At 40.6% G+C, this 21,946-nt stretch overlaps 1 protein-coding gene and 1 non-coding gene across 2 annotated transcripts; one reads left to right on the top strand and one right to left on the bottom strand.

Annotated features, from left to right (window-relative positions):
- Positions 1–1,539: 1,539 nt before the first annotated feature.
- On the bottom strand, positions 1,540–1,646 carry LOC131238279 (small nucleolar RNA R71). The gene has a single exon (XR_009167684.1). It is a non-coding gene; the product is annotated as a small nucleolar RNA R71 (small nucleolar RNA).
- An 18,163-nt stretch (positions 1,647–19,809) lies between these two features.
- LOC131225582 (uncharacterized) lies at positions 19,810–20,910 on the top strand. Its single transcript, XM_058221135.1, has 3 exons — positions 19,810–19,965; positions 20,550–20,696; positions 20,785–20,910. The coding sequence occupies exons 1-3, from the start codon at positions 19,810–19,812 to the stop codon at positions 20,908–20,910; spliced, it is 429 nt and encodes a 142-aa protein (XP_058077118.1).
- Positions 20,911–21,946: the final 1,036 nt, after the last annotated feature.

Here is a 21,946-nt window from a genome sequence, read left to right as displayed (position 1 = left end):
ATGGTTGGGTGATGGAATCCTTCTAATCTTCATGATTCTCTTATCATTGGTTGTGGGATTGGTAAATCCTATTGTTTGCCTCGTCTCATGGGCATGGTTTTGTGATGGAATCACTTCCAGTTCTCACACCTCTCATCCATTGAGAATTATGTCAAAGGAAGTTCATATTTGGTTTTACTGAAATATCTTCCTATTGGATAAGATGAGATTCTGATTCGAGTTGTGTCCTTGAATCAAGCATAGATTTCCCTGATCTCTACAAGTGAATCCTTAGAAAACCTAGTGACCACATTTAAATTTATTAGTTTTAATCATTTTAATCACAATTACTCTCTCAAATATTTTCAAATTTAGATTTTCATCTTCTTCTAGTTATAGTTCTAGTTGCTTTCAGAATTATTCACGAGATTAGTCTTTGTGGATTCGACCTTGGCCTCACCGAGATTATTACTACATCGTGACCTTACACTTGGGGTTGTGAACAAGTTTTTGGTGCCGCTGCTGGGGATTAACGGTTCCATTTTTTTGAGATTAGCTAGTTTTAGAATTATTTTAAGATTAAGGTTTTTCTAATTTCTATTTTTAGGATAACGGTTTTCTGAATTATTTTAGAAACTAATTTTTTTTTTAAAAAACTTTCTTAAATCTACTTTCTAATTCTAGGTTTAGAAACTTCCCTTTTCTCTTTTTAGAAACTTTTTATTTTCTGTTTTTAGAAGTTTCCTTTTTAGAAACTAGTTTACTTTAATTTGTTTTTAGAATCTAACTCATCTTTCTATTTTTATTTTTAGAAACTTTCTAATTTTAGAATTTCTGTTTTTAGAAACTGACTTGTTTTGTTTTGTTTTGCAGGATCTTAATTTAAGAACTTTTTTCTAATTTCCTCTCTCTTTTTATTTCTAGATTTCTATTTCCATTCTTTCTTTTAGGTTTAGGTTAGAATCTGAAATTGAGGGTTGAGAGTGTTTTATGCCCAAGTGGGTTCGTGATAACACTCAACGTCTTTTGAGTGAAGGAGGATTGATTGATGGGTTATCTATCCATCACAGGATTAGACACCACTTGAGATCGTTAGAGTTAATTGAGATTATGGCTGCTAATCAACTAGTCAATCAACCGGGAAGACAACCTTAACCTAGGGTTGAGGAAGTCCAGGATGAGAATGAGGTGCATCAAGCACCCTGCCTCGTACTTTATGAGATTACTTACAACTGGCGGGGGTGAGCACCCCTTCTTGTATGATTTTTTCAAGAAACATAAGAAACATGGACATCAAGCCTAGAGTGATCCAACTCCTTCCAAAGTTCCTTGGACTTGAATCTGAAAGTCCATACCTGCACTTGTAAGAGTTTGATGAGGTTATAGCCACTTTATACTTTCCTAACGTGTCTGAGGACATGGTCAGGTTGAAATTATTTCCTTTCTCCTTGAAAGAGAAAGCTAAGACGTAGTTGTACTCACTACATCCGCGATCTATTGACACATGGAATGACATGATGGAGTTCATAAAAAAAATTCTTTCCATTCCATAAGACGAAGACCATCAAGAAGTAGATTATGAACTTCGCCCAAAAAGAAGATGAAACATTCTTCCAATGTTGAGAGTGATTCAAGGATCTTGTCAGTTCATGCCCACAACATGGTTTTGAAACGTGGCGTATAACAACTTTCTTCCATGATGGATTGATATCTTCCATGAGCCAATTAGTTGAGACGATGTGCAATGGGGAATTCATGAATAAGAATGTCAATGAGGTGTGGGATTACTTTGACAAACTCTCTGAAACAGCACAACCATGGGACATCACCCCAAAACCTAACACCACATCTAAGCCTACTCAAGCAAGGGAGAGAGGTGGGATATGCTTGATGAAAGAGTATGATGATATAAATGCTAAAGTAACTAGTCTTGTAAGGAAGGTTGAGGCCATGGAACTTAAGAAGGATAAGGGTAAGGAAACTGTTGCGGTATTTGTGCTTGTAACATTCACACAACTAAAATTTCCCCACAATATTTGCTTTTCAAGAGGTACTAAATGAGCAATCTAATGCCATAAATAGTTACTAAAGACCTTTCAGTGAACCCATCTCTAACACATACAATCCTAGTTAGAGAAATCATCCGAACTTTAATTGGAGGAATGGATAAACTACTAATTCTCAAGGAATCCCTAACCAACTTGAATTAAGGGAAACCTCAAGAGGATTCGGTCTGGAAACATATTCAAAACCAAGAGCTTATCACTTAGGGTATATTGCAAACCCTTCAAGACCTTTCAAAGGCCATATAAGGGCATGAGATAAAAAATTCAATTGGGGAAAAAGAGATTCTTCCAGCCCAACCTTTCTCCAATCCTAAACTGCAATATGAAATAAGTCATCCAAGCTCTTAAAATCAAATGGAGCAAGCTAAGTCTATCACCACACCTAGGAGTGGGAAGATAATTGACAAATCTATTCCGGTAAGGGCTGAAAACCCTAAGGACCCGGAAGAGGACAATGATGATAGACCTAGCACTGCTCCATAAGAATTAGAACCGTAACTTCAAGGCAAGCCGATTATACCATTCACCTAGCAGTTGGTTGCACCAAAATCTCTCTTTAACTCTCAAGACATTCTAGAGGTGTTGAAACATGTGAAGGTCAATATTCCTCAACTTGATGCCGTAAAACAAATACCTTTATATGGCAAATTTTTGAAAGACTTGTGTATGACTAAAAGACGGTAAAATATTCAAAAGAAAATCTTTTTAACTAAAAAAGTGAGTGCCATCCTAAAACAAGATGTGCTACAGAAATTCAAAGATCCCGGTAGCCCAACCAACCTTGTGTAATTGGGAACTACTGGATTAAGCACACACTTCTTGACTTAGGAGCGAGCGTAAATCTGATTCCTTACTTGGTATACGAACAACTAGGTTTGGGTAAATTGAAATCCACCCGAACTATATTACAACTTGCTGATTACTTAGTTCGTGTACCAACAGGGATAATTGAGGATGTGTGGGTCTAGGTTGATAAATTCTATTACCCGGTAGATTTTATCGTCCTGGATACTCAACCCATCATGGATATGAGCACTCAAATTCTCGTCATTCTTGGTCGCCCATTCCTTGCTACATTAAATGCAATCATTAATTGCAGGAATGGAGTCATGAGTATGTCTTTTGGAAATATGACATTGGAATTAAATATCTCTTTCAATACGGGCAGACAGTTAGAGGATGATGACGATTTCCAAGACAATAACATGATTGATTCTTTCGTGGAAGATAGAACATTTTTAACCTTATCGTCTGACCTTCTAGAGATGTGCATGGCACACTCCCATGATTTTGATGATGATATGATTAGGGAGACGGGTGTCATGCTTGATACTATGCTAGTACTTGAAGTTAACAGGTGAAAGCCACAATTTGAAAATTTGCCCCAAACTAATGTGGTGCCTCTACCGTCTAACCTCAAGGCACCGAAGCTTAATCTAAAACCTTTACCCTCTAATTTGAAATATGCCTATCTAGGTCAAGATGAGACATACCATGTGGTGATCTCTTCCCACCTTGAGTAAGAACAAGAGAGTATGCTCATCTCTACTCTTGTTAAGCATAAGGGAGCCCTTGGATGGCCGATTGCGGACCTCAAGAGAATTGACCATTTGATTTGTACTCACCACATTTATCTTGAAGATAATGCAAAGACCTCATGACAACCACAACGTAGACTAAATCCAAACATGAATGAAGTGGTTAAGGTCGAGGTTCTTAAGCTATTGGATGTAGGTATCATATACCCAATATCCGATAGCCAATGGGTGAGTCCAACTCTGTTGGTTCTCAAGAAGTCCGGAATCACCATTGTAGCCAATGCCAATAATGAACTCGTGCCAACTAGGATCACTACTGGTTAGAGAATGTACATTGACTATAGAAAGTTGAATACCATCACGTGGTAGGACCACTTTCCTTTGCCCTTTATCGATCAAATTTTAGAAAGGCTAGCAGGTTACTCTTACTATTGTGCTTCCTTGACGGTTATTCGGGCTACAATCAGATCGAGATAGCCCTTGAAGATCAGGAATAGACTATATTTACATATCCTGACGACACCTTTGCTTATCGAATGATGCCATTCAAGTTATGTAATTCTCCCGCCACCTTTCAGTGATGTATGTTGAGTATTTTTTCTAATATGGTGGGACAATATTTAGAGGTCTTCATGGATGACTTCTTGGTCTTTGATCCATCCTTCAATGAATGTTTGAAAATTTTGAAAAATGTGTTGAAGTGATGCGTGGAAAAGAACTTGGTACTGAATTGGGAAAAGTTCCACTTCATGGTTTGTAAGGGAATTATCCTTGGACATATCATCTTGTCTAAGGGAATTGATGTAGATAAGGCTAAAATAAATCTTATCTCTAACCTACCTTCACCCAAGAACATACGAAACATGCGATCCTTCCTAGGGCATGCTAGTTTTTAAAGAAGATTCATAAAGGACTTTAGTCACCTCTCTCATCCTTTATGTAATTTACTTCAAAAGGATGCACCATACGAGTGGACTGAACAATGCCAAGAAGCTTTTACTAAGCTCAAGGGCATGTTAACAACTGCACCTATCATGCAGCTACCCAACTGGAGCCTTCCTTTTAAACTTATGTGTGATGCGTCTGACTATGCTCTTAGGGCGATTTTAGGCCAGAGAAAAAAAAGAAGCCCTATGCTATTCATTACGCAAGTAGAACTCTAAATCTTGCCCAAGTGAACTACTGACTACGGAAAAGGAACTATTAGCTGTAGTGTTCGCTTTGGACAAATTTAAGTCCTACTTGATCAAAACCAAGATGTCAATTATACAGATCATGTGGCACTCAAGTATCTTCTTTCTAAGAATGATGCTAAGCCCCACCTGATAAGATGAATCCTCCTACTCCAAGAATTTAATTTGGAAATAAAAAATAAAAAGAGAGTAGAGAACGTAGTGGCTGACCATCTTTCCTACCTTGATCTCTCTGACTACCTTGAGATGACACACATAAATGACATGTTCCCTGACGAACAATTGTTCAAAGTCTCCTATTCACCTTGGTTTGCTGATTTGCTAATTATCTTGTTACAGGTTTCACACCGACACATTGGACTGCGTAAGATAAGAAAAAATTCTTCGCCGAGGTTCGTAAGTTCTTTGGGATGATCCATATTTGTTTAAATATTGCTTAGAAAAAATCTTAAGGAGATGTGTGTCAGAAAATGAACACCAAAGTGTCATCTCTTTATGTCATTCTTAGGCCTGTGGTGTTTACTTTTCTGCTAAAAAGACCATGGCCAAAATTCTACAGTGCGGCTTTTACTGGCCCACTATGTTCAAGGACACTCATGAGTTTTGCAAAGCTTGTGAGCATTGTCAGAAGTTAGGAGCATTGTCCCATCGAAGTATGATGCCCTTAAACCCCATTCTTATCATAGAAGCATTTGATTGCTAGGGCATCGATTTCATGGGGCCATTCCCCCAATCCTTTGGAAATTTATATATTTTACTTGCCTTAGACTATGTCACTAAATGGGTAGAAGTGATTCCATACCGGAACAATGATCATCAAACGGTCATTAAATTCTTAAAAATAATATCCTTTCCTGGTTCGGAACGCCTCGAACCATCATTAGTGATGGGGGCTCACATTTTTGTAATAGGCCATTTGCAAACTTAATGAAGAAATATGACATCTCTCACAAGGTGAGCACTCCATACCACCCACAAATAAGTGGGCAAGTTGAGATTTTCAATAGAGAAATTAAACACATCTTAGAAAAGACGGTTAACCCTGACCGTAAGAATTGGTCAATCCGATTGACCGATGCCCTATGGGCTTACCGTATCACATTTAAGACCCCTATTGGAATGTCTCCCTTTAGACTTGTCTATGAGAAGGCTTGTCACTTACCTGTGGAGTTGGAACATAGAGCCTACTGGGCGAATAAAAATTTGAACTTCAATTTAGACAATGCTAGCTCGCTACGCAAACTTCAGTTGAATTAACTTAAAGAAATCCGGAATGATGCATACGAGAACTCGAGAATTTAAAAGGACAAGATGAAGGTGTTTTATGACCAACATGTTCTTCAAAAATCATTCACACCAGGTCAGAAAATCCTCTTGTATAATTCTCGGTTACATCTCTTTTCGGGCAAACTTCGATCTCGTTGGACCGGTCCTTTCACTGTTATTAATGTCTATCCTCATGGGGTCGTCGAGATACAAGATCTGAATAATGGCGAAGAATTCAAAGTGAATGGACATCGTTTAAAGCCATATGTGGAGAAATTCGATTCAGAGGACATGTCCATACCTCTGACTGATCCTGTATACCAGGATTGATCTTCTAGTCTGATGGAGGTATAGTTAGGTTTAATACTTTCATGTTATGTTTACAATAATTAACTTTATGTTGTTTAGGATAGTTTGCTTTTTATTTTTTTAGGATAGTTTGCTTTTTGTTGGTTTAACTCTTATGCTAACCCATCTTCACACTGGAATCATTGGAAAAGCCTCAAAATTTCTTCTTCAGGTATTACCTTTCCATCACTTCCCTTTTCTTTTCATTGCCTCTTTTGCATTTCATTCTTATTTCTTTTACATTGAGGATAATGCAAATTTTTCAATTGGGAATGGAGGATTAGGTGAACTAATTAGTGTTTTCTCAGTTTTGAGCAAAATTTTTGAAAAATTTCACTGCTTTAAGTTGCAATCTGTTTGGGAAGCGATGTATTGTGTACTTAAGAATGCTTTGGGTATTATAAGATAGAGATTGAATTTTGAATTGCTGAAGTCTAATCATCTAAGTAACTTATCACTTAAGTGCTTACGTTCAATTGATCAATAGGTAGTTTGAATATCATGTTAAATCATAAGACACATTCAATTTGCCTTCGGTAGGACATATAAGAATTTTTGATTATTAGTTTGTGAATCATTGATGGATGATGATAATCAAGTCTAGAGAATTTTATCCACCTTAAAAGAAGAAAAAAACTAGTTAAAAAATAAGAGATTGACAAAAAGCTCATGTATGATAAAAAGACCGGAAAACACTAGAAAAGAATGCAAAAATAATGCAAGGTCTGTAAAAGAATGAATAAAAAATTGACCGTCGATATAAAATAAAAAACTAGAAAAAGAAGAAAAAGGGGATAAATTCGAAATCAGTACTTGCGTTTCAAACTAATCTTGAAGTGATGAGCATAACTAACATGATGAATTGATAATATTCGTACAAGAAGTAAATTGACTGTCACTGAGCACATTAAAAAACTTGATATACAAATTATGCTTCGATTTAGTGGATAAAGAACTTATTTGATCGATTGCTTATGTGATTGGGCTCTAGGTTTATGAAATCTCACTTTCATATCTTAATTCTACCCATTCATCCTTGAGTGTATAAAAGATAATTTTCTGAAAAATATTTTTAATATTAAGCATTGAGATTTATTTTTCGCATACTTTACTCGCGAGTAGCAAAATGCTGGTTGAAAATTGTGTTAAGGGTTAAATATTGCATATTGGACCCTGTTTATTACTTGGTTTTATGAACATGATAATGCTTAATGTTCTATTTTAATCATGTTTGTGTTGCAAGGTGAATTTAAGGGCTTAGATTGAAAATGATACTAAAAGCATGGATTTAACACTCAAGAATCACCAAAGTCAAGGTTGGATCTGATGAGACCAAGAATGAAGAATTCACATGTCAAAGATCCAAGAAAACCAATCGAGGAAGAAGGAGCCTTGAAGACTTGAAGAGGAGAAAAGGAACCTTAAAAATCGGCATCCTTCGACTAGTCCAAGTCTATGCTCGACCAGTCGAAGGAACTTTAACTCAAACTCCAATGACCAAATCTTCTAAATTCCCATCATCCTCGACTAGTCGAAGGAGACCCACGACCATTCGAAGGTGACCCTCGACTGGTCGAGGATGGTCCACGACCAGTCGAGGGTTACACAAAACTTGCACAGACTGCGTAAATTTGAGACGGTTTTCGAAAATTTCCAACTTGATGTGAAAGGAGGTGATGCAAAACTATAAATAGGGGTCCTCAGGGCATCCCTAGGCATCATCTAGGGTTTGACGAGTGGAGCAAAAGCATGGAGAAGCTGTCGCCAAGAGTTTTTCTTCCATTTCTTTAGTTGTTTTTATGCTTTTTTTAAGAGATTCTAGTTTAATAATGTCTATCGTTGGCTATACCTCTTAGCTAGGGTTAAGAGGTGAAACTTGTAGCATGATGGGATGTTTTCTATTACTTTGATTCATGTTTAAGTTGAACTATCTTTGATTCTAGTTTGATATTTAAGAAATACTTTCAGTTTTTAATGATCTGTTGTGACTTAAATTACAATAGATCTGCGATAGCATTGAGGATGTTCATTTCATGTATTGAGATTGTGAAATTAGGAAATCCTGTTGTTCACCATCGTCCCATGGGCATGGTTGGGTGATGGAATCCTTCTAATCTTCATGATTCTCTTATCATTGGTTATGGTATTGGTAAATCCTGTTGTTTGCCTTATCTCATGGGCATGGTTTTGTGATGGAATCACTTCCAGTTCTCACACCTCTCATCCATTGAGAATTAGGTCAAAGGAATTTCAGATTTGGTTTTACTGAGATATCTTCTAATTGGATAAGATGGGAATCTGATTCCAGTTGTGTCCCTGAATCAAGCATAAATTTCCCTGATCTTTACAAGTGAATCCTTGAAAACCCTAGTTACCACCTTTGAATTTATTAGTTTTAATCATTTTAATCATAATTACTCTCTTAAATATTTTTAGATTTAGATTTTCATCTTCTTCTAGTTCTAATTCTAGTTGCTTTTAGAATTACTCACGAGATTGGTCCCTGTGGATTCGACCTCGGTCTCACTAAGATTATTACTACATCACGACCCTACACTTGGGGTTGTGAACAGTTAACATGATGAAAAAATGATATTTTTATGGGAAGTAAGTTGATTTTCACTGATTACATTGAAAAACATGATATATAGATTTATACTCTGATTTGATTGATAAAGAATTTATTTGATAGATCACTTATGTGATTGTTCTCTAGGTTTTCAAATTTTCACTTCCATATCTTAATTCTACCCATTCATGTTTAAGTGTACAAAAGATTGTTTTCTTAAAGAGGTTTTGGACATTCAGAATTGAGGTTTATTTCACGCATACTTTGCTCGGGACTAGCAAAATGCTTGTTGGGGATTGTGTTGAGGGTCAAATATTACATATCATCCCCCATTTATTACTTGTTTTTATGAATATGATAGTGCTTAATGTTCTATTTTAATCATGATTGTGTTGTAAAGTGAATTTAAGAGCTTGGATTGAAAAGGAAACTAAAAGCATGGATTTAACACTCAAAAATCACCAAACCCAAGGATGGATCTTATGAAACCAAGAATGAAGAATTCACATGCCAAAGATTCAAGAAACCCAAGTAAGGAATGAAGAGAATCGAAGACTTGAAGTGAAGAAAAAAAATTCTAAAAATCTATCTGCTTCGACTAGTCTAAAGCCCTCCTTCGACCAATATAAACTTTGCCTCGACTAGTTGAAGGAACTTCGACTCGAACTCCAGCGATTAAAATCCTCTAAATTCCCATCACACTCGACCAGTCGAAGGTAACCCCCTACCACTCGAAGGCTGTTGTAACATCCTGAATTTTCACGGCCAGAGTTTATACTCTGGGTGTTAATAATGTATAAACTTGGATGCTTAAAAAATAGCACCTTATTTTTTTTTTCTTTCATTTGGATCACATCTAGATACATTCATGAAGGCAACCATTCATGATAATAAAATCAACTATCATTATTATTAAAAGAATTCAATAAAACATTAAGTGTCTTCTTAATGGGAGTGTATTACAATGTCAGAGTTCGCAACAGAAGTATAAAGGTAAATCATAAAGTTATCTTCTTATTCTTTTAGTATAATCTTTTAGAGGGAGATTGCTCTCTAGGTCTTTAATCTGTACATCACCTGCATAATTTGTACGGTTGGGAGAGGGTCAATGCCCTACTTATAGTGATGGTTATCCTTTAAGATTAATAATAATTCAAAAGATTCATAAAAGTAATGTAAGGGTTCTGATACGTCTCGTACTCCACTAATACATGAGATATTAGTATGCGCTAACAACCTAAATGAGATGCATTCCTAGCATAGTGTGTGCGGCTCATCATATGTAGTGATCATCACAATGTGGAATATAATTTATAGAAAATCCGACTTGACCCACATCCTACAACTATGGATATTTGCCTGCATGGCCAACACTAACACGGATTTATACGAATATTTCAAGGCAATACAACACGCGGTTGGAGGATTTACATAACATAATGTGTTCATGGAGCGACTATTTACGACATCCAATCCTGAAGAGGTGATGTAGCACGCATGAAGATTTACCTACATCGATTGTGCACTACGCCAACCAACCCACGAAATTACGTGCCGACCAAGGGGGCTGCTACCCGTAACGCATTACATCCATGATAAGATATTCGATTAACTGGTTATGATATTTCTTAACACATCACTTGCACTTATAGAGAATATAAACTAAATCATGAAGGTTCTGGAATATCAAGACGCATGCCCAAGCCTTAAAGATAAATAGCATGAGGCCAATACAATAAAGAGAATAGTGACGGTAGTCAACTCAACAAAAGAAGTGTAGCAATGGCTAACTCAACAAATAAAAGAGTGGCAGAGCCAACTTAAATAAAGAGACGAGGTAAGGGCAAGACTTGTATCCACGACCCCACATAAATTCAGAAAGATCACTTGTAATTGATATCATGCCATAATCCCAAAAAGGGCCAATAATTGTTGATGAGAGATTAAACTAAAAAATAAAGAAAAATCATAATAATTTCAGAATAGGTATAAAGTATGGAAAATGGCACGTAAAAGACGAGATAAAATGCATCAACTCAATTTAGGTAAGCTTAAAGGATAAAATTTTGAAAGTCTGGTAATGATTATCATCACTTCTAAATCAATAGGAAGGATTCAAAACATGTGAGGGAACATATTAATTTATACTACCTTAAATTATTGCAGGCTTAAAGGAAATACCCTCACCTTTAGTGTTACTCCTTTCTTGAATATAGGGGTGTGTCGAAGGATCTGTTCCTTAATCTAATTGACAATGCCTATTGTGTAAGTAACCTCGTTTAAGTTACCAGGTTTAGACACGTCTGGACCATAGTGAGAAGAAAAGAAAAAGAATTTTAGGAAGAAAAGCGTTGTTATGGACCCACCTCATTTCTCTTTCTCTTTCCTTTCCTTTTTCTCGTTGCTACGTCCAGCAGGGGTGGGACGTTGTTCTTTCCCTCTCTCTCTCTCTCTCACGTTTCTCGCTCTTGTGTTCCTTTCTAGCGGGATGGGTATGGCTTTTTATAGCCGGTCTGATCCCAGAACTACCGTACGTGTCATGAAATCTAGAAGTTTCTTGCAAAACATGGCTGCGTAACCCGTAATAGGGACCGACTTTGGTGGTAGTTGTGGAGTGTCCCTGTTACATTTTCACACCGTTCCTCCTCCATTCATCTTGCATGGCCACTAATGGGGTGTTTCTAAGCATCCAGATCAGGGCCTTGGATGTTGCGTGTGGCCTGGATCTGCCCTGTTTCTTGGTCAATGGCCCAACGCATTCGGAACTTCTTCGTGAATGCATAAAACGTCTTCCGCACAGTGGAAGAGTTGGAATCAACCCCGAACGTGGAGTTTCTTTCCTCGTTCATCTGGAGTGGTCAGAGGAACCGTTTCTATGAAGAAAAAGGTCCAAATCATGCTTGTAATGTCGGTGGCAACTTCCCCATGGGTATAAAACTCGATGGTGCCCAATCTTCTTGGCGCAGCTACGTAGATGTTGCAATGGAATTCATCTGGTTAAAGGACTCATGGACCTGACCGTGGGTGTGGTCGGTTACCTCATTCAGACCAAACGGATGGTCCGAATCTCCTTTTTGTCTCGTGAAGGTGGGTCCCATGCAGTTACAAATTTCCTAGTCTTCTGTTTCTTATTCGAAATATCTAGTCCACTTGTAACCGGACTTGTGCCTTTGCATGACCTCGCCTCTTCGTAAAACAAGCTAGGGTTTATTCGGAGGTGGGGTGTGCTCATGATGGACAATTTGGATTGTCCAACCAGGCAGTCAGGATGGGCCACAATCCAAATCTCATAGGGACGTCGTCCGTTCGCCAAAAAAAAGAGGAAGAATCCCTCTTCGGGCGGGATTTATGGGGTCAAACGCAGTTTGACCCAATTTCCAATCCAGTGCACCGCCGGTGCACCTATCCCGCATGCACTTAGGGTGGAACATGGGGCCCATGGTGATCTTTCTGGGAAATCTACACCATCCAATCATTTTTTCCATGTAATTTAAGGCGTTGAGCCTAAGATTGAAGTATATCCAAAGATCAGGTGGACCGCACCAGTGGGTGTTTATGATTTTCACTGTTAAAGCCTTTCTAGAACATATAGTGATGTTTATTTGTCATCCAACCTATTCATAAAATCATACAAACATAGATGAAGAAAAACATCTTACTTCGACTACCCCTAGCCTTCAATGGGCGCCAAAATCAGCAGTTAAGGGGTTGATCTATCAATCGGGTCACTTATACAATGAACTAAGTGCTGAAATTTGACATTTACAGCTAATTTATGATACATAGGCATGGTGTAAATTTTCACATTAAATGGGTCGTGGGAACCACGTGATCTAGAATTCAGTGGTCTAAGTTAATGTCAATTTGATAATTATTGCTGATATGCTCCACATGGTTATAGGCACGTTTCTATCTAATTCTTACAAAAGAACATATATCAAAATCATTATGGATAGGGACTTATTCGTCAATTCATTTAAGGGAAGACATACATTAAATCACATGATGGAGAGTCTTACCTTGAAATTGATGGTCAGATGGCTTGATACATGAATGGAGATCATTCCTAACTATTAGGTTTGTGTCAGGGCTATGATGTATGGCTAGGATAGTTAGATTGGTGTCGTATTACGTTAAATTCTTGGTAACGCTCGAGAACTTTTGATACTCGAGTATCGAAAAGTTCGGGGCGTTACAATCTACCCTCCTTAAACATAATTTTGCCCTCGAAATTTAGTACTTCCATTATCTGAGTAATTTTCCATGCCTCTGAGGATTCTCTACTTTCTATGTTCAAGGTAATATAAATAGATGGTCATAGTGGGTTTGAGCCTGATACACAGATACTTTGCCTGCGTAGTACAGTGGATTTACTTGTATCTGCTCGTAATCTTGTAAAATCATGATCCCTTGCTTGATCAGGGCATTGGGATCATTTAAGATTAGCTAAGACTTATAATTTGAGTTAAACCGTGTAGGTTTCGCTTAAACATGGTTCCATCAATCCATAATCTCGATCGCTCTAAACTTATGGGGAATATCAGGAAATCTTATATTCTCGTAAGGGGTAATTCTACGGGGCCCGTTAAGCTTTCACTATGTACTCTGATTACCTGATACTCTACCCGAACTTACTTCTATCGTCCTTACTGATTCATTATGCTCAAGTTTTCAATGTATCACTTGTAAGGTATTTGTCTAGGTGTGTGTATAATTGGCAACCTGAAAATCGGGACACTACAGCTTACCCCTCCTTAAACAAAATCTCGACCCCAGATTTGTTAGTTGGATTAACCCACTTAAAACTTACCTGATTATGGTTCCGTAAACCTATGGTCTCAATCATTCTAAATTTTTGGGGAATATCATGAAAATTTTCGTTTCACCTCGAAAGTCAGAGATCCTAACCGGATTAGACAATAATGGATAGGATAGGTTTATAGTTTCTAGATTCCAATCTATTTAAGTTTAATGGGAAACCTGAATATTAGTTTCTAATTCCTTAACTTCCTAGTTTCATGGGGAATTCACCTAAGTATAAATATCTAATTTTGATGATTCTATACGAGTTGTGTAAAGCTTATGATGGTTAGCATTCCCTCAGGCCCAGTTAATCTCATTCTCATGCTCTGATACCAACTGTAACATCTCGAATTTTCACGGTCAGAGTTTACACTCGTGCCTGAGAAAACTGGGTGTTAATAATGTATAAACTCGGATGCTTTAAAAATAACACTTTTTTTTTCTTTCATTTAGAGCAAATCCAGATACATTCATTAAGACAACCATTCATAAGAATAAAATCGACCGTCATTATTATTAAAAGAATTTAATAAAACATCAAATGTCTTCTTAATGGGAGTGTATTACAATGTCAGAGTTCGCAGCAGAAGTATGAAGCTAAATTATAAAGTTATCTTGTTATTCTTTCAGTATAATCTTCTATAGGGAGATTGCTCTCTAGGACTTTAATCTGTACATCACCTGCATAATCTGTATGGTTGGGAGAGGGTCAATGCCTTACTCATAGTGATGGTTATCCTTAAAGATTAACAGTAATTCAAAAGATTCATAAAAGTAATGTAAGGGTTCTGATACGTCTCGTACTCCACTAATACATGAGATATCAATATGCGCTAATAACCTACATGGGATGCATGACTAGCATAGTGTATGTGGCTCATCATATGTAGTGATTATCACAATGTGAAATATAATTTATAGAAAATCTGACTCAACCCGCTTCCCATAACTATGGATATTCGCCGGCATGGCCAACGCTAATGTGGATTTATGCGAACATCTCAAGGTAACACAATACGTGGTTGGGAGATTTACGTAACACGATGTGTTCATGGAGCGACTATTTGTAAAATCCAATATCGAAGAGGTGATGTAGCATGCATGGCGATTTACCTACATCAACTGTGCATCACGCCAACCAACACACTGAATTATGTGCAGACCAAGAGGGCCGCTACCCGTAACACATTACGTCCATGATAAGATATTCGATTCACTAGTTGTGACACCTCTTAATACATCACTTGCACTTATAAAGAATATAAACTGAATCATGAAGGTTCTAGAATATCAAGACACACGCCCAAGCCTTAAAGATAAATAGCACGAGGCTAATATAATAAAGAGAAGAGTGATAATAGTCAACTCAACGCTAACTCAGCAAATAAAAGGGTGGCAGAGCTAACTCAAAAAAAGAGATGAGACAAGGGCAAGGCTTGTATCCATGGCCCAACATAAATTCAAAATGATCACTTGTAATTAATATCATGTTATAATCCCAAGAAGTGCAATAATTGTTTATGAGAGATTAAACAAAAAAATAGAGAAAAATCATAGTAATTCAAGAACAGGTATAAACCATAGAAAATTGTACGTAAAAGATGAGATAAAATGCATTAACTCAATTAAGGTAAGCTTAAAGGATAAAATTCTAAAAGGCCGAGAATGACTATCATCACTCTTGAATTAATATGAAAGATTCAAAACATGTGATGGAACAGATTAATTTATACTACCTTAAATTATTGCAAGCTTAAAGGAAAAACCCTCACCTTTAGTGTTACTCCCTTCTTGAATATAGGGGTGTGTCGAAGGATCCGTTCTTTAATCTAATTGACAATTCCTATTGTGTAAGTAACCTCGTTTAAGTTACCAGGTTTAGACACATTTGGACCATAGTAAGAAGAAAAGCGTTGTCGTGGACCCACCTCATTTCTCTTTGTAAGACCCGTATCCTAGTCTATACCACTCCGTTAGCTTCCGTGGTCCTTCCAGTCGAATTCCGGCAACCTTCGCACTGTATCCGACGATTGCGCGCGATCCTTAACCAGGTCCCGCATACTGAAGTCGGTTCGAACCGAAACTTGTATCATAGTGACCACGCCGTCGCCGCGGTTCCACCGCCGTGACTCGCGTATCGAACTGATACCTAGGCTAGGAGATGTGGACCTGCGTTCATTCTAAAGAAACACCATGCATTGTCGATTTCGAGGGAATCTCTACAAAATGTCCCATCAATCAATCAATCACTCATGTCAAGTACGAGTCAAGTCACACCTTACCCAAGTACAACAACCCATCCCTCTTTCTCCACAAAGTCAACTCTCTCTCTTCACCCAATCCTCCTTTCCCAAAATTTCAACACAACCCATACCTCCCATCACCTCTCCTTACATTACCCATCGCTCCATCACCTCTTATCTCCCATCATCCTTCTCTCTCTCATTTCTCAAATCTCCCAAGCAACATCCCATGTCCAAGTTTCCCTCTCCCTCCCAAGTGTGGTCCACCTTCTCATCTTCCATCTACACCTTCTCATCTTCCATCTCAACCATCAAAAGTCCATCATCCACCGTTAAAAGTCGAGCATAGGAGCAAAGGAGTTTAAGGGATCAAGAAGGAGGCCAACGAGGTAAGTGATCCACCGTTGAAATCCTATCTTTAGGGCCCACTTGTTGGTGGGACCCATTTTGTTGTATGTGATTTAATCAAGAGGGGCCCATAGTGGCGGGGTTCCTCTGTCCCACCGTATATCTCTCTCTCTCTCTCTGAATGGTAATGATGATGACGAGGTAAGTGTGGCCCACTAGGAATCATATAGTTCATGTGGGACCCATTGGATGAATGTGTTGGATCTACGCCATCCAACCCTTTAACGGGCCAAGATGGAGGAGAAACACAAGTATCAAATTGATCCATATCAGGTGGGCCACGTTTATGTGGGACCCACCTTGACTAAGATGTAGGCCAGTGCATGTGGGGCCCACCATGATGTTGTGTATATCCATGTCGTCCAGCGTCCCTGGACGCTGGACGTGAGGCAGAGGACCGGCTAATATGGGGTGTATGTATTGACATGGTGTGTACTAATAAAGCAAAAAAAGAGTTGCCTTTGAGGTGGGCCACCTATGTAGGCCCCATCTTGATGTATGTACTCAATCTAAGTCGTCCATCCTTCTCCTCGGATCATTTTAGGCATTGAGCCAAATTTTGGGACCAATCCGATTCTTGGGCGGGCCACACCATAAGAAATAGCGGTAATGCCATTAAAAACCACATTGAATCTCCTATTTGCTGAGAACACATTACACATTAGTCTCATTTAGTCGATCAGAGGATGTAGAATCCAATGGCCGGATTGGATTTTTCAGATGTGGGCCATACCTATGAAAAACCACAGACAGAATTTCCTTTTTTTCGAAAAAAACAACACAGCAGCAGCAATTACTGCCGCTGACAGAAGGCATAGGCAGCGCCTGCGCTGGCTGCTGACGGACGACCAGCTGGGCCTCACGGCACTAGCTGTGGGCCCCCATCGTGATGCGTTTCGAACATCAACACCATGCATTTGATGGGTCCCCTCGGTCTAGTTGACCACCCCAAAAATCAGCTGATACGGAACTCCGGTGGGCCACACCATTTAAAATCATGTGAAGACATGCCTAAAAATATAAAATCATTTGGTCGGGCCTACCTGAGTTTTGGATGTTGCTGAAACTTGGTCTGGACCCTCAACTAGGTGGGACACACACAATGGGTGGACTGAATTTGTGAACCACATCACGGTGGGCCCTAGTCCACGTGATCTCATGAACAGATTGGATGGCAATAAACATTACCGTGGCCCATGGTCCACGTGAACAGTTGGGATGGCAAATGAATATCACTGTGGGCCCCAGTCTAGTGGGCCCTCCTCTGGTCCACGTGACCTTATGAATAGATTGGATGATAAATAAATATTACAGTGGGCCCTACCCTAGTCCACGTGACCTTATGAGTAGTTGGTTGGAAAATAAACATTATGTTGGGCCCTAGGTTGCTTGGGAAATAAACATTACTGTGGGCCCCAGGTTTAAGTGACCTTATCAATGGGTTAGATGTAAAATAAACATTATGGTAGGCCCCACATGGGACCCACTTGGGTATGTATTGTAATCCGCACCCTCCATTAGAGTGGGATCCATCATGATGTGTATGTTTCATTCAAACTGTCCAACCATTTTGGAGATTATTTTAAGGCCATGTGTTGAGGCCCATCTTGGTGTATTTGTGGGCCGTCCATTAAGGCCCACTTTGATTTGTATAAGGCCATTTGTTGAGGCCCATCTTAATGTATTTGTGGCCGCCTAGTAAGGCCCACTTGAGATATATGAGCCCATGGTTTGAGGCCCATTTGGTGTATTTGGGCCCTTGGGTCGAGGCCCAACAAGATCTATACAACGTGATTCTACCATGGTTCATGTGTTGACCATTGTAGTGGGCTATGCCTTGGGAACAATGTTGGTTTGACATCCACATTCAAAGTACAATGTTGGTTAAATGTCCGCATTGTCATTCTCCCTAAGGCCATTGATAGGCCCATACTTGTAGTAAGTAGGCCGTCTAGGCCCATCTTCGTTATACACAGAGCCCATCTCTTTATACATGTTTAGTATAGATCCATGATTCATGATCATTCGCATCATATGTATGTCTGATGTGAGGAGTGACTGATTATAGCATATGCCTTTGGGTGGACTGTTTATGGGCTCCCTGATAGGCGGAGTTGCCCCATATAAGTGCATGGTACACGCAGGACTGTTGCATGACTGGTAGTGTGACTCATGCACTTGCATTTGTATGATTGTAGTTACTGTATGCCCTAGTAACATCAGAGCCATAGCCTCCACAGACACATCGTGGATGGCAGGAATGGATATCGAAAATATTTGGTTCTAGTATACGAGCGCCATAGATGTCCCTAAGTGAAAATCCCTAAACCCGATGGTACCAGAGGATCACTCTAACGTCGAGGCCGAGTGGATACATGATTACGCGAGGGCGTATAGCAATAGGCCGCCTCTCCCACTGCGTCATGGTCGGTTAGAAAGGGGTGTGACCTTACCCGCCTGAGTGAGGGAGCAATTTCTAGGTTGAGTTTGACCAGCTTGAGGAATCGGTCTGCTATCGACGAGCCGGGCCCGATATTGGCAGGCGAATAGTGAGGTCTCTTCCACCCTCCCAGTTGTGTGTCCGGATAGGGGTGGCAAGCTGGCGTAGAGTGTACTTGACCCCGGTGATTATCCATACTGAGAACCGCACTGATTTGATGTTCTAGTGAGGAGCTGCATTGATATGTAGATGAGAATTGACATGCTTGACTTGCATTCTGCATCGCATGGCCTTGATGTGGCCGATCGCATTCATGTTTTGCACCGCATGGCCTTGGTATGGCTGATTGCATACATGTGTTCATCAGCATGATCCCGTATTTCTTCGATCTTGCATCCTGAGCACGCTCACATTGCGCACACACTTACACCACCTTCTAAGCTTTCTATAAGCTTATGCATGATTGATGCGTGCAGGTGACGCCAGGTCGCAGCTGTAGCGTAGTAGCAGTAGGAGTGTGCGGTTAAGCCTTTGGAGTTTTTGTTACTTGCATTATCTTGTATTTCCCTTTAGACGCATTGTACTTAAAGTTTTTTATCATAGTGAATTTTTTGATGGTGTTCTTGTGTTTATTGTTCGTGGGTTATGCTTTTGGTTATGCTCATTATGAATTAAATGATATTAGAAATCCTCCTTGTGGGATCTCAGGATCGGAACCTGGTAAATGGGTACCGGGAGTCGAGAATGGGGTTCTACGGAGGCTATCGGTGCCGGATTCGGTGATCGGGAATTTTGTGAGCCCAGTTTTCGAGTTCGGGTCTTGACAGAAGTTGGTATCAGAGCATAACTTGGGAATAACCGAGAACAATATCACATGTTTGCTATGAGTTTAGGGCGATTAGGTTCCGAGTGTAATTCTCATGAGTGATTCGCGTCATTGTTCTTTCCTATAGGACATGCTGCCCAGGAGAGTGACCCGAGTGGTCCCTGCTCCACCACCCAAGGCTCCAACTTTACCACCCGTGCCTCCTGTTCCACCTCCAAAGATCCCTGCTCCCCTGCCTGAGGATGTTGTTCCTCCACCCGAAGCCGGTGCGAACCCGACCGTGCCTGTAGTGCCTCTCAGTTACAGCAGATGTTGCAGGCTATGACTGCTGCGCTTTAGGGGCAGGGTAGGAGCCCTATTATTTCTCCAGCCCAGGCCGAGCAAGAGCGCGCGAGCGCCCTACTTCGAGAGTTTCAATAGCTTGATCCTCCGCGTTTACAGGGCGAGCCAGATCTGACAGCAGCTGAGTGATGGAGCTTCGATGTGGAGAAGATCTTCGATACAATGTCATGTACGACCGAGCAATGAGTCCGGTTGGCAGTGTTTCTTTTCCATGGCGAGGCCGAACACTGGTGGACCTCCGTTACCCGCGTCGTAGGACCTGACTATGTCTGAACATGGGAGGACTTTATCGACCGATTCGAGGAGCAGTATTTCCCTGACCATATACGACGTCAGAGAGCATTGGAGTTCAAGACTCTGATGCAAGAGGAGATGACCGTGGCGTAGTGCACAGCCCGTTTCGTGGTGCTATTGAGGTTTGTGCCATATATGGTTGATGATGAGGGGCAGAAGGCCCGCCATTTCGAGAACGGCTTGCGTTACGGTCTTCGAGGTAGTGTGATTGGACATGACCTTCCGACCTTTCAGGCAGTAGTGCGAAGGGCTCAGATCTACAAGACTGAGTGGGCCGGCATGCAGGCCAACAGAGATCAGAGGAGGGGTCAGAAGAGGCAGGCCACCTTCAGTAGTTCCCAGCAGCAGCGACGACCACAGAGGTATAAGAGCCACCCACCTGTCAGAGCACCAGTAGCACCGTCGGCACCCCCAGTGGCACCACCGCAGAGACAGCTTTCTTACACTTGCTATGGATGTGGTGGGATAGGACACCATAGGTGGGAGTGTCCACGACCTCGGCAGCAGCAGCCAAGAGTACCATAATAGCCTCCACAGCAGCCGAGAGTACCGCAGTAGCCTTCACAGCAGCAACGACAGCAGATTCTACCACTGAGGCCCCCTCAGCAGTAGAACCAGCCTCCGAGACCCCAGCAGCAGAGGCAGCAGTTTCGAGCACCTCAGCGACATCAGCAGCAGCACCATCAGGGACCTCAGAGGGGACATGCACCTCCCCAGCCAGCTCAGGCTAGATTTTACGCGGCTCAGCAGGACCCGCAGTCATCCATAGGAGTCGTCGAGGGTATACTTCCTGTCTCTTCATGCATCACCCGAGTATTATTTGATTCTAGTGCTTCTCACTCATTCATGTCCGAGGATTTCTGCTGATCGACTGGATTGCCGACAGAGTCTGCTAGTGAGGGGTTGACCGTATCAACGCCCTTGGGGAAGACCACAGTATTGGGCCATTTCTGTTCATCTTGCCCGGTTTTGGTCGATGATATCTTTTTTCCCACTGACTTATTTGTGCTGTCGATGACAGATTTTGACGTTATTTTGGGTATGGATTGGCTTGCCGAGTACCACGCTATTTTAAACTATTCTGCGAGGATAGTCACGTTCTTCATACTAGGCTTGCCACAGTTCCAGTTCATTGCCAAGCCCAGAGGAGAGCCGCTGTCATGCTTGATGTCCTGCGCAGTCGAGGAGCCTGTTGCCTTGTGTATTGAGCAGTTGCCGGTTGTCTGTGACTTCCCTGATGTATTCAAGGAGATTCCGGGATTGCCTCCGCGCCGTCATATTGAGTTCCAGATAGATCTTGTGCCTGGTACCGCGCCTATCTCGAAGGCCCCATACCGTATGACACCGATGGAGTTGCATGAGCTGCAGCGACAGTTGGACGAGTTACGTGAGTTAGGATTTATTCGTCGAGCAGTTCTCCGTGGGGAGCGCCGGTACTCTTCGTTAGGAAGAAGGATGGCTCGTTGAGGCTCTGTGTGGATTACCGCGAGTTCAACCGGGTCACGATTAAGAACAAGTACCCGCTCCCGAGGATAGATGATTTGTTTGATTAGCTGAAGGGTGCACAGTTCTTTTCGAAGATTAATCTGTATTCCGATTATCATCAGATTTGTGTCCGAGAGGAGGACGTC

The sequence above is a fragment of the Magnolia sinica genome, chromosome 2 (assembly GCF_029962835.1).
Source record: "Magnolia sinica isolate HGM2019 chromosome 2, MsV1, whole genome shotgun sequence".
In the NCBI taxonomy this organism is placed as follows: domain Eukaryota; kingdom Viridiplantae; phylum Streptophyta; class Magnoliopsida; order Magnoliales; family Magnoliaceae; genus Magnolia; species Magnolia sinica.
The sequence above is the reverse complement of the archived record's forward strand: the minus strand, read 5'-3'. Positions and strand labels throughout refer to the sequence as shown.